Source organism: Kryptolebias marmoratus, linkage group LG9, assembly GCF_001649575.2.
Source record: "Kryptolebias marmoratus isolate JLee-2015 linkage group LG9, ASM164957v2, whole genome shotgun sequence".
Taxonomy (NCBI): domain Eukaryota; kingdom Metazoa; phylum Chordata; class Actinopteri; order Cyprinodontiformes; family Rivulidae; genus Kryptolebias; species Kryptolebias marmoratus.
Genome location: NC_051438.1, coordinates 8,460,342 through 8,473,108, shown reverse-complemented (window position 1 = coordinate 8,473,108; position 12,767 = coordinate 8,460,342). Strand labels below are relative to the sequence as shown.

Here is a 12,767-nt window from a genome sequence, read left to right as displayed (position 1 = left end):
AAAGAGGAGGGGGCGGAGGGGCAGTGTATGCTCGTGTGAAATTTAAGGTGAAACATTTTCAGAGACTCTGTGGAATTCTCATTTTGTTCAGATTAAGAAAGTTTGGGGGTTGAGGGGGAGGGGGTGTCCATGGGAGAAGAGGCCTGGATTATTGGAGGTGGTGGTGTTAGTGGGGGTGGGGGGGTGATGGACATTCCTCAGGATGAAGTAGGTCATTGTTCCCTGTCTGTAGTGAAGAGAGCTCTCTGAAGGAACTGATGAAGTGAAAGCAGGGGAGGGAGGGAGATGCAGGTCTATATATGCGAAACGAGAGGCGGGGGGGCGCATTATTCAGTAATCCTATTGAAAATGCTTCTGAAGGACAGTCCAAGAGAAGTTGGCAGAAAAGGAAGGCGAATGGAATGTGGCAACGGGAGAAAAGGAAAAAAAAAAAAAAAAATGCCGTTGATGGTGGTCAGTTTTTGAAGCACATTAACGTGCGGAGACAGCACGGTCCACAGGAGCGCAGAGCGCCGCTGCTCTCTGAGCTCCACGCACCTGCCCTGCTCCACGCATTTCTGTGGACGCCGCCTGCGTATCAGCGCGGGCAAAGAGGGGTTTCTGAGGGTGAGGGGGGGGAAACCCCCACGGTCAAATAGCAAAAAGGTGGCCGGCCAAACACTCGAGCTTTCCTAAAACGTGCAGCATTGTAGCTGTGATATACAGACGCCTGTTTGCACAATGTGATTACTAACTCAGATGTTACCTCACAGATTCAGCTTGCCTCATGTATTAATCCCTTCATGAGGAAACGTATTTATAACAGCTTCAGAAGGTATTCAGACTCTTCACTTTCTCCAGTATGTTGTTGCAACCTGCCACTACAGTCACTTATTTATTCGTTATTTTCCTCAGTTCAAAGCTCTTGTTGAAGCACCCTTTGGAAGCGGCGACAGCATCGAGTCTTGTTTGGTTTGGTTTGATGCAACAAGCTTTGCACACCTGGATTGGGGGGTTTTCTGGCATGCTTCTTTACAAATCCTCTTACGATCAGGTTGGATGGAGGTTGTTAGAGGCGACATTTTCGGGTCCCTTGCATGTTGGAAGGTGAACCTTCAGCCCAGTCTGAAGTCCTGAGTTCTGTGGAGCAGGTTTTCATTCAGGATATCCCTGTACATCGTTCTGTTCGGCTTTCCCTCAACCCTGACCAGTCCCTGCTGCTAAAATACACCCCACAGCATCATGCTGCCACCACCATGCTTCACTGTGGGGGTTGGCGTTGCCTGGTTTCCTCTAGACATAACATTTAGAGTTGAGGCCTGTAGTGAGGAGAGGCTTCTGTCGAGATACAGCCCATATCTGTGGAGGCCTGCAGTCCGGGTTGTCCTCCTTCCTTTTGTCTTCCTCCACCTGTGAATTGTGAAGACCGTTTTGCAGAAATGTTTTAGTTGCCTTCCTCAGATCTGTTCCTCGCAACAGTCCTGTCTCTGAACTCTGCAGGCAGGTCCTTTTTTATTTTTTTGCCTTCCTTAGAGAGGTGTGTGCTTTTTTTTTTTTTTTTTTTTTTAAATCGTGTCCAGTCAAGGTGTAGAAACATGTCAGCTGTGACAGAGAACTGGGCAGCACCTGAACATAATTTCCAGTGTTGTAGCAAAAAAATACAAACTTGTGTAAATGTAACGTTTCAGTTTGGGCTCTTTAATAAAAGTTGTGTAAGGTTCAGTTTTACGTCTGCTGTATGTTAACAACATTTTACGGTTTGTTTCTTTGCCAACCTCCACGTTCCCTCTCGTCCCCACAGAGTTTTTCCGGGAGCTTTTGGAAAACGCCAAGCGCTCGCTGCACAACATGTTCATGCGGACGTACGGCGCGATGTACGAGCGCAACGCGGACCTGTTCCGCAAGTTCTTCGAGTCCCTGACGCGGTACTACGCGTCAGGCGCCGCCGCCGTCAACCTGGAGTCCATGCTCGCCGACTTCTGGGACGACCTTCTGGAGAGGATGTTCCGGCTGGTCAACGTGCAGTACGAGTTCAGCGACGCCTACATGGAGTGCGTCAGCCGGCACACGGAGCAGCTGCAGCCGTTCGGCGACGTGCCCCGCAAGCTCCGCATCCAGCTGAAGCGAGCGTTCGTGGCCGCTCGCACGTTTGTGCGGGGCCTCGCTCTCATGCCAGAGGTGGTGAATAAGGTTTCTACGGTAAGTAGTTGGGGTTTTTTTTCCTTTATTAAAAAAGCCCTTAGAAGTCAGTCTGCTTCCCATCACTTCCCTGTTATCCCTCCCTTCAGAGTCTATGACTTCATATCTTTCTCAGAAAAGCCAGCTGTGGTTGCAGTACGCAGCCTCTCTGACTGCTCTGCTTTGACATGTTTTTTCCATCTTAGTCAGTGATTCACTGCTGATTAGATTATACTGTTTAGTTGGCTTATAAAAGTAATGGTCAAGCTTTTTTTTTTCCCTAATACAAGGTCACTATATTGCCAAAAGTATTCAGTTCATTGAATTCAGGTTTCCCAAACCTTCCACGGCCACAGGTGTATAAAATCAAGCTCCTAGGCTTGCAGGCTGCTTCTACAACCATCTGTGAAAGAATGGGTCACTCTCAGTAACTCAGTGAATTCCAGAGTGGGACCGCGATATGGTGCAATAAGTCCAGTCGTGAAATTTCCTCGCTGCTAAATATTCCACAGTCAGCTGTTAGTGGTGTTATAACAAAGTGGGAGCGATTCGGAGCAACAGCAACTCGGCCACGATGTGGTAGGCCACGCAAAATCCCAGAGCGGGCTCAAAGGACTCTGAGGTTCATGGTGCACAGAGGTCACAGCGCTCTGCAGAGTCAACAGCTTCAGACCTCCAAACATCACGCAGCCTTCAGATCAGCTCAGGAACATGGGATGGGTTTCCATAGCCGAGCAGCTGCGTCCAAGCCGTCCATCACCGAGTGCAAAGTGTTGTAAAGGACACATATTAAACCCTGCGGATTAAGAAGGAGATGTCACTCAAGTTCATATATGTGTGTGAAGGGAGGCGAGCGAATACTTTTGACAGCATAGTTTATGTGACTGAGTTGGACGAGTGAGAAACCGGCTGCTAACCGCCTCCTGCCTCCTCCAGGTCAGCGCGTCTCCCAGCTGTGTTCGGGCGGCCATGAAGATGTTGTACTGTCCCTACTGCTCGGGCCAAGTGGCCCTGAAGCCCTGCCAGAATTACTGCCTGAACGTGATGCGGGGGTGTCTGGCGAACCAGGCTGACCTGGATGCAGAATGGAACAACTTCCTTGGTAAAGCACACCAATGAACACGTAAACTTCCTGCAGCCCTTGTTAATGCATCATTAGTTTTATCAAATCAAATCCAGCTTTACCGAAACGTGAACATCTCAGTTTATTGAGACGTCTTATACTTCAGTTTAACAAGCACACATATAGAAAATGAGCAGCCTGTATTGTTAAAAGCCGTGTACAAACATGTCCCTCAGTGTTCAGTATATTGTATAAGTAAAGGCAGAGGGAGGGGTATGTACGTGTTGTCGGCCGCAGAATAAAAGCAGCTCTTGTTTTATGTAAACATAGACCTCGGTCTGTTTCATTACACTCAGGGTGGGACTCATAACCACACTTCTTTATGTTATATGTGTCTTAAAAGACAAGACAGCTGCCGAAACTGTTAGTGTCTGGAAAAGTTTTGTTAGTAGTTTTAATTTCGCTGCAGCTTAGTTTCACGCTTGTAAAATGCTTCCCCCTAGTGGTGATTTTTAGAAACAACACCTTTGACTGTTTAAAAGGAAAAAAAGAAACATAAATTGTTACGTTCTGGTTTTCAGACGCCATGCTGAATCTGGCTGAGAGGCTTGAGGGTCCCTTTAATTTTGAGTCCGTCATGGAGCCCATCGATGTCAAGATTTCGGACGCCATCATGAACATGCAGGAGAACAGCATGCAGGTGTCACAAAAAGTCAGTATCGTTTCAGTCCCTTTGTTTTTTTTTAATATATAAAGCTATAATAAAAAGTTCAGTTTCACTCAGCGCTCTGATTCTTTCTGCAGGTTTTCCAAGGATGCGGGACGCCTAAAACAATCGCTGCCCTCCGAGCCCAGCGCTCTGTGAAAGATCCGAGCTTTACCGGTCGTTTCCGTCCTTACAGTCCAGAGGCGAGGCCCACGACCGCTGCCGGTACCAGTTTGGATCGACTGGTAAGAAACCGAGAAAACCAAAGCACGGCAGACAGCTTCTGAATTTGGGGGGTTCTCTGGTTGCATAATCAGGTCTCTGTGTGTGCACCGCTCAGACAAGTGAGGTGAAGAAGAAGCTGAAACACGCCAAGAAGTTCTGGTCTACGTTGCCGGAGACGGTGTGCGCAGATGAGAGGACTGCGCCCGGCGACGAGTGCTGGAACGGCACAGCAAAAAGCAGGTGAGACCAGAACGCCATCTGTGTTTACGCGCTCGCAAAATCTCTGTTGCTTATATGAGCGAACACAGACGCTTATTGCTCACAGGTACGAGTCAGTTGTCATTGGCAACGGGCTGGCCAATCAGGTGTCAAACCCAGACGTGGAGGTGGACATAACGAAGCCTGACATCGTGATTCGCCGGCAGATTTCAGTTTTAAGGGACATGACGAAGTTGCTCAAAGCAGCACACAGCGGCACGGACATCTCGTTTGAAACCGGTGAGGGAAAAAGCTTCTTTTCTTCTTTTATATATATATTTTTTACATTCAAGTTCACGGTCCAATTCTCTGATCGCTTTGTTTTAATTTTACAGATGAGGACGGCAGCGGAGGAGAGGAGAGCGGCAGCGGCTGCGACTCCCCGTCGTGCGACACAGACATGTACTTCCCCACCACACCGAGCGTCAAAGTCAAAGTGGTTCCGGTGCACAGGAGTCCGGGCGGTGCGGCGGGCGCGTCCGCGGGCAGCATGGCGCTGGCGCTCTGCGGGCTGGCCCTGGCTCTGCTCGCGCCCCACCTGAGATAAAACGATCTGAACAGAAAGGACCGGGATTAATCGGAACGTCAGAGAGACTTTAAAGAGACTGCCTTCAGGACCTCAGACTGTCCGCTGTTGGAAGGGGTGGGGTGGGGAAAACTCTTCTTGATATTACAGTAACTTCACTATTAACTACTTGTATGTTTGTAAGGACATCAGCAGTACGATTTTCTGCCAGAGAAACCTACCCGCTCCCTTAGATAAATCTATACTTTATTGGCTCTTTTGGAGCTGCTTCGTGGTTCTGCTTGCAGCATAACAAACGTATAATTGTCTCATTTTGGCAATTTGTTATCATGATTGTATTTGTGCCTTTGTTGGGGGTGATTGCCATCTGATCGACATGAAAGAAAACGTGTTTGGTCAAATAGAAACCGCCTGTTTTGGGACGTCTTCATATTTCCGAGGATGTCGTTTCCCGCGTTTGTTCAGAGATGAAAGGAACGACAGGAATGCAAAAAAGAAATTTAACGCTGCCCCGAATGTTGATAATTCACAGCAGCTTGTTTTGTTGTTTAGTTCTTTTTTTTTTTTTTTTTTTTTTTTTTTTTTTTTTTTTTTATAAACGCACACACCTTTTTGTTTCGTTTTACGTTCCGAAAGTTGTGAAACTTGCTTCCTGCTTTCGGTCGAGGAGCGGTTTCGGAGGACGAAGAGCTGAGCTCGTCTCTCAGCGATACCAGGAGACGAGTTGCAGCACGGGTGTTTGTGTTTGACCCACAGGTGGAATCAGTCTCCGCGAGAGCCCGAACGTGCTTCTTTTCACACCTTCTCACCTCCTTAGAGTTTTAGTTTCCCCTCCTCAGCTTGAGCAGTTAAAGGATCAAGTCGTACCTCGTGCGTATGCTTTAAAGCTAACAGCGTTGAGCTGAAAGTGTCTGGCAGAGTTGGATACGTGGCAGGTGCCCCCCCCCCTGTTCTGACCCCCACAGGAAGGCGAAGTCTTGAATGCCCACCCACCCCCCGGCCCCACCCGTTCGTGCTGCAGGTTCCAGTTCAGCACGGACGACCTGACTCGATGCGGTCTCACGTTATTAAAAGAGAAAAACGACGACATGGATGTTCAGAGCCTTTCACATCAAAAAACCAGAGAAAGAGAGGAGGATTCAGATTATTTTGATACAGGGTTTTTATGTCGAGGGAGTGTAATTTTTCTAGCTTATTTTTGGTATGAAGATATATATTTGGTACTCCAGTGGAAGACGGCGCAGATTCCCAAACCTCCCCGTTTATCTCTAAACGGCCCGTCTGAGCGTCAGCTAGCTCACTCCGAATCGTTCGGTCCGCCCGTTCGCGTGATCTCACCTCCAGGTGGAAGGCCGAGACGCGTTTCCGACTTTGGTACACTATTAGCATCTTTTCATGGCTACAAAAAGAGAAGACCATAGGTGTTAAAGTTCTGATCCATCTGCACAGATTCCCTGAAGCACGATGAAGATAGTCGGCTCTGTAAGTGGCTCTACCTGGCCTTTTCAAATCTGAAGTGACGCTGCCTCTCTTTGCTTCTGTACAGTAACTTATGTCTGTATTTTAATGGAATCCGTTTGGAATCGACGTATTGTCCCAAATATCTTGTCCTTGTGCTTTTGGACGCACAATGTGGTTTTGGAAACTTAATTTCTCAAAGTAATTTATTGCACAGATCATATTTTAGAAGTTTAAATGTTTTAACGAGATAAAAGGGTCCGCGTGTTTCTGCAGTGTAAGTTTTCTAGACGTTGTTTAGAAGCCTTATAAGAAACAAACTCTTGGTTTTGAAACTGACAGGTTAAGTTATCTTACACGACATCTTCGGGTTATCGAGCTCTGCCTCAACGCAAAGAATCTGACTTTGAAGGATTTGATGAAACATCTATGCAAAACCACGTAAAAGACTGAAGCCTTAGAATCACAAATCGGGGCCCCGGCAGCTTCAGTCGGCGTTATTTTTTTGGTTTCCGCAAACATTTCAGCGAGGGTGTCACTTTGGAAGAGTTGGTCTCGTACGTGGAAGAAACTTTTGAGCGTCAGAGGAAACGTTTCGGGTGACGATGGTGAATGTCTTTGCGTGCAGGCCAGGGGCGGCGGCGGTGGCGGCGGCGTCCTCCGACCCGGCTGGACGTCCGTTCGGTCCCCAGGGGGGGGGAGACGACGACGTTCGAGTCTCAAAAAGGTCGAGTTGGACAGTCGGCTCGAAAAGGTTTCCAGCTGCCTTTTGGCCCACAGGAAGAGAAAGGACTCACTTTCTGATGAAAGAGTGACTGACTGAAAAGAATGGAGAGAAGAAGAAAAAAAAGAAGTGTAAATAGAGCGCAGCCGTTTTTAGATGTCTCTAAAAGAGGCCTTAACAGTACACCAGATTTTTACTTGCCAGAGTATCTCCTAAAATGTTATGAAAGGAAAAAAGATGAGATAGATGTTAAATTGTAATAAAAAAAAATGTATATTAAACATTTCTTAGTCTTGTGGAAATAAAGACTGCCAATATTTAAATGAGTGTGGACAGTTTGTTTTATTGTCTGTTAGCAAAACATCTCATGAACCTCCGAATGGACTTTAATGAAGAACATCCACGTCTGCAGTCACCTCGGATCAAGATGGCCTCCGTAGAGAACACAAAAGCGTCATTTCCAACGCCGAGTGCCGAAAGCATGAGGTCGCACTCGATGTTTTCAGGTTTGACTAGAAGTGGAACCGAGAGCAACACCGAGCCGCCGGGTCAGACGTGTGGGCGATGCCTGGGTCCAAACCCAAGCTACGGAAGTAGAAGCGTTCATCTACGTCAAGGTCACCAGAGAGGACGCTGAAGACAATGAGCTGCCTTTGAGACGGGATGTTCAGGGACCCAACCAGCGCCTGCAGACAGAAGGTCTCAGTACCTGCAAGCTCTTGAAAAGGACAAAGCAATCAGTCGTTCAGATCATATCCTGGGGAAGCCGCTCCATCCAGCCTTCTGCATGCGTGATGTGTTCGTGTTCTCACTAAAACCAGGAAGATAGAGCACATAACACCAGTTTTAAAGTCCCTACACTGGCTCCCTGTAGCTCAAAGAATAGACTTTAAAATACTGTTGTTAGTTTATAAATCACTGAACGGTTTAGCACCACAATACATTAAAGATCTGTTATCGCTGTACCAACCGTCTAGACCCCTCAGATCTTCTGCTTCTGGACTGCTCTGCATCCCCAGAACCAGAACCAAACGAGGAGAAGCAGCTTTCAGTTTCTATGCACCACACATTTGGAACAAACTTCCAGAAAACTGTAAAACAGCTGAAACACTGGGTGCCTTTAAATCTCAACTTAAAACCCACCTGTTTAGAGTTGCTTATGGCTAAATTAGGGTTAGAGTGCAGGTTTTTGATGTTTGTCTCTTTCTTACTGTTTATTCATTGTCACATGCTGTTTTTATTTTGTTTTTTCTTTAATTATGTAAAGCACCTTGAAATGCCTTGCTGCTGAAATGTGCTATACAAATAAAATTTGATTTGATTTTGATTTTGATTTGATGAAGTGGTGGCCAAGTTATCAGTTGCCATGGAGAAAATGGTTATCATGGCTAAATGAATCCGGTTTTATACTCTCAGTGTAGGAAAAACAGTTATAGTGTAGTTTACCAATAAACCAAAACACAAGGATTACCCAAATATAAGTGTTAGGGGAGAAATTATAGATAATAATCGAGCTTGAATATTTGGGTTTCATGTTAGATACCATCCAGCTTTTTTGAAAAAAAAAAAAACTTGAAACAGAAGGGCTAGTTACACTGGATGCAGTGATTCTGTCACGTTACTGTTTCTCATTTTGGTCTCAAGCAAACAAAGCAACTCTGAAGCCTCTCGAGTCTCTGGGTGAACAAGCTCTTTAATCCCCGCAATATCATCGTTGTAATATACTTTTAGACCTAAGTTGTTAAGTTTACGTTTGCTATTTCAAATTGTACGAGGAGCTGCACCTCCGTCTCTTCAACTTTTTTCTTCATCGGAGCTCTGAGCTCTGAGGAACAAGGACCACCTCTATACGGGAGAGCAGTATTCCCAAACGGAAAACTACCTGTGGACAACCAGCTTTTTCATACAAGGATCGGAACAAGCTCCCCACTGACTTGAAGAGCAGCACGAACTACAGAGAAATAAAATGATGGCTTTTAAGAACTCAAACTTGTCAGCACCGACTCTTAACTTTTAATTCAAATACGAACGATGTCAGATCAGAGTCCTTTATTGTACGAATTAGGATTCTGTGTACTTGTTTTTACTCATTTTTTACTTCTTTAGTTTCTTTTCTTGCCTAACTCAGGGGCTGCAGATGGAATCTAGCTAAAAAGCTATAATCTGGCACAATGCATCTTTACTCAGTCTCAGTTTAATGTATTTCTCTACACCAGAGGCAAGCAATCCTGGTCCTCGAGGGCCACCATCCTGCATGTTTTACTTGTTTCTCTGCTCCAACACACCTGATTTGAATCAATGGGTGATTAACAGGCTTCTGCAGAACATGAAGAGGTGATTTAACCACTGAAACAGGTGTGTTGGAGCAGAGAAAAAAGGAAAACCTGCAGGATGGTGGCCCTCGAGGACCAGGATTGGAGACCCCTGCTCTACATGTTCTTAATCCATTAAATAAACGGTAGCTCTACAGCTAACTGGGTCAGATCGAGCTAATTCATTCATTATTTTTTTTAGGAATCCCCCTGCATCAATTGGCGATGGCGCAAACCACCACCAGTCCCTTCAGCTTCTTCTGCTACTGCCATTATTGTCTTTGATGGCTCTCTAATTGCACTTGAGTTTTCCCAGCTTTCCCCGACAGTCTCAAAGTGCGGTTGAAGCCCTGCTGCGCCATCAGCTCTGACACCTCGCGGAACATTTTCTCGTTGGCTCCTTCCAGCTCCTTCTGGGGGTTGTACTCCACTAACAAGCTCAGGAATAAGAGCACCTCGTCCTTTGACCAGGGCACTGCTGCTGGTTTCTTCGCTGCCGTATTTCTGACCGATAAACAGGAGTTCTTTCATACAACTGAACAAAAGCAAGTCGCTAAGGAAATGGCGGAAAGGAGCAGTCGCTGAAAATATGACCAGTGAACCCATCGATGGCCTCCAGTCTGCTGACATCAAATCTGCAGCTCGAGTCGGCCCTCATGGAACCCCGGGTGGTTCTAAATATCGAACTGGAAGTAGGCCGGGCAGCCTAATGCAAAAGCTCAGAACCTAGGCTGGGCCAGCTCAAAAGGGCCAGAACTCCAAATGGGCGCTCCTGCAAACAGCTTGATTCTTGTGTTTCTCTTTTGGGCATACATAGAAGTTGTTAATTATCATGCCAGCCTGTTGCCTAAAGGTCATTGCAGGAGGTTGTTGCATACAAATTTGAAGAGCTTTGCTCACCTAAGGGTCTGAAGCTGTTCCGCTCTTCTACTTTTACGTTGTCAGCTGTTATTACACGAGAAGTGTGGAGTTGAATCAAAGTGTGTCGTCGTTATGCAAGCTGATGCAGAAAGCCAGCAGCAGGTGAAAAGGGTCATTTGTTAGGAGAGAGCAGAGAGGACTGGACTGGGTCCAGCTGAATAATTCACTATAAAAAAAAAGAAATAAAAAAAACGCAAAACACTGCTGAGCTAAACTACTTTAAAAGAACTGATTAAAAACTTATTCATGAGAAGTAGACATATTGGTTATCAAAGTATATAATCAGAAAAAGAAGACTGTTCAAGAATAGAACGACCAGATCAAACATTTAAGAAGCAGAAACCTGTGTAAAGGGATGCGCTGTCATCCAAGTTCTGCAAATTTCAGCGAGACTGAGTGGATATCAATTCATGCATGACCTGAAATAGATATATATACACATAAAGAACAAAAAAAAAAAGCAACCATGAAGAGAAAAATGATTTTATTCACTATAATGGCCAAGTCAGTGACATAATTTCAACCCTGAACAGAAGGACCTCATAGACAAACAACTGCTAATGAAGAGTAACAGGAAAAAGTGAAATTATTTCTGTATTGATATTTATGGGTTCTAAACAGGAAGTGTTGTTAATTTGATGACAGTAATATGATTACATACATCATAAAAACTAAATTAGAATACCCTCAACCTAAAGATAAGTACAATTACTTTAATATTATTGTTATTATTACCATTTACCTTGATAACAATAAAAACATGCCAGTTTTTGATTATATAAGCTGACTTTAACTGCTCTGAATTCCCTATCAAGGAGATGCGTGTTCCCCTGTTTTGTTTCTTGTCAATAAATTCATATTATTTGAACAAATAACAACTTGAAATTTATGGGGAAATAACAAGAGTGTGTGTCTTGCTGATTGGAAACACAAAACGCATGAGCTTCTCACACTTTTGTGATTTTCATCTATTTCTGAAAGACTAACAAAACTAAAATAAGAGCTCATTTGCCTTTAAATTAAACACTTTAGATGGATAAATGATATTGAGAACCTTTAAAGGCGCAATCGAAAATGAGAAAAAGGAATAAAATTAGTTTTACTGAGTTTATTTGAAATAAAAAGCAGCATCTTAGTTTATTTGACTCGGTTGTAGTCGCTGGATACGGTATATGTTGTGTGCACCACTAAAAACCGTCCGGCGGAAGTTGTGCCTAAGATCCTGTTTGGTCAAAAAAAAATAAAAAAAAAACAATGGCGAGCGGTATCGGCAGTGAGTAATGTTTTTAATTTTCCAGTTTAAACGTAATATTTGATTATAAAAAAAACATCTCTGGTGTGAAACGTAACGAGAACCTAGCATTTTAACAGGTTTATGAAGACGCAGCGACCTTGCTGCCAAACAAACTGTTTTAGCGCCTGAATATCTGTGTGTCTCATGAATGTGTTCCCCCAATCGACATCGCTAAGCTAACGCTCGTTATTTAGTGGTTAAAAGGTGTTTTATTGTCATTGCCGAATTATGGGTTACAGGTAATTTAAAGATTTTGTATGCTGATAAATTGTGTTTAACTTTCGGTTTAAAAACAAAAGCTATTATTGTCTAACAGTAAATGTTTTCTGCTCAAAGGCTACCTAATGTTAGCTAACAGTAGAGAGGTCTGTACGTACCCAAACCACCTTACAGTACCCACATCTTCTGCCTGTTTTTATACACTGTTCTCTTAATAAGACTTTTTTTTTGTAAATATAGACACCATATGATATGCATATGGTCAGAAAATATGGGCTGAATACTTTTTTTTCTAATTTATATTTAAGACTAAGAATGTTATACTCCAGTTTGTTTACAGATGTGATACAAATCATGACATAATTGATGTCTATATAAGGTTATGTTGTACAGTTTAACGTGTCAGACAGTGCCCACATTGTAGGCTGCATTTAAACGTAGTTTTACATTGTTATACAAATAATCAACATTATATATGCTCTATATACTGCATATAATAATGTTTACCATGATTAGATTTAGCCATGGATGGGTTTGCAAGGTTATGTTTTTCCATATTGTGAGGTTGTGACTCTAAACCCTGTTCAAAGGTAGTTTTGATAATTATAGTAAACCCTGAAAGTTACATAATCATAAAAAGAAAATTATCCAGAAAACAAAACATTGAACATCTAATCTGCAATGATTTGTTGTGAGAGGAAAATGTATGTGTGTGTGTGTGTGTATATATGTATATGTATGTATGTGTACATATATATACAGGTGCTGGTCATAAAATTAGAATATCATGAAAAAGTAGATTGATTTCAGTAATTCCATTTAAAAAGTGAAACTTGTATATTATATTCATACATTACATACAAACTCATATATTTCAAATGTTTATTTCGTTTAATTTTGATGA

The 12,767-nt window shown here is 43.8% G+C and overlaps 2 protein-coding genes across 4 annotated transcripts in view; both read left to right on the top strand.

Annotated features, from left to right (window-relative positions):
* The window catches only part of gpc4 (glypican 4), a 37,557-nt gene extending 30,117 nt beyond the window's left edge, over nucleotides 1-7,440 (top strand). The window contains exons 3-9 of the mRNA XM_017419797.3: nucleotides 1,781-2,178; nucleotides 3,094-3,259; nucleotides 3,802-3,932; nucleotides 4,025-4,171; nucleotides 4,267-4,391; nucleotides 4,477-4,649; nucleotides 4,745-7,440. Coding sequence (XP_017275286.1) covers nucleotides 1,781-2,178; nucleotides 3,094-3,259; nucleotides 3,802-3,932; nucleotides 4,025-4,171; nucleotides 4,267-4,391; nucleotides 4,477-4,649; nucleotides 4,745-4,956 — 1,352 coding nt within the window. The 3' untranslated portion in view covers nucleotides 4,957-7,440. The remainder of the gene's footprint in view (nucleotides 1-1,780; nucleotides 2,179-3,093; nucleotides 3,260-3,801; nucleotides 3,933-4,024; nucleotides 4,172-4,266; nucleotides 4,392-4,476; nucleotides 4,650-4,744) is intronic.
* A 4,146-nt stretch (nucleotides 7,441-11,586) lies between these two features.
* The window catches only part of LOC108238004 (bromodomain containing 8), a 23,432-nt gene continuing 22,251 nt past the window's right edge, over nucleotides 11,587-12,767 (top strand). For all 3 annotated transcript variants that reach the window (XR_001808663.3, XM_017419796.3, XM_017419795.3), the window contains exon 1: nucleotides 11,587-11,623. Coding sequence is in view for 2 of the 3 variants with exons in the window: in XM_017419796.3 (XP_017275285.1) it covers nucleotides 11,605-11,623 (19 nt within the window). In the remaining variant the exon portion in view is untranslated. The remainder of the gene's footprint in view (nucleotides 11,624-12,767) is intronic.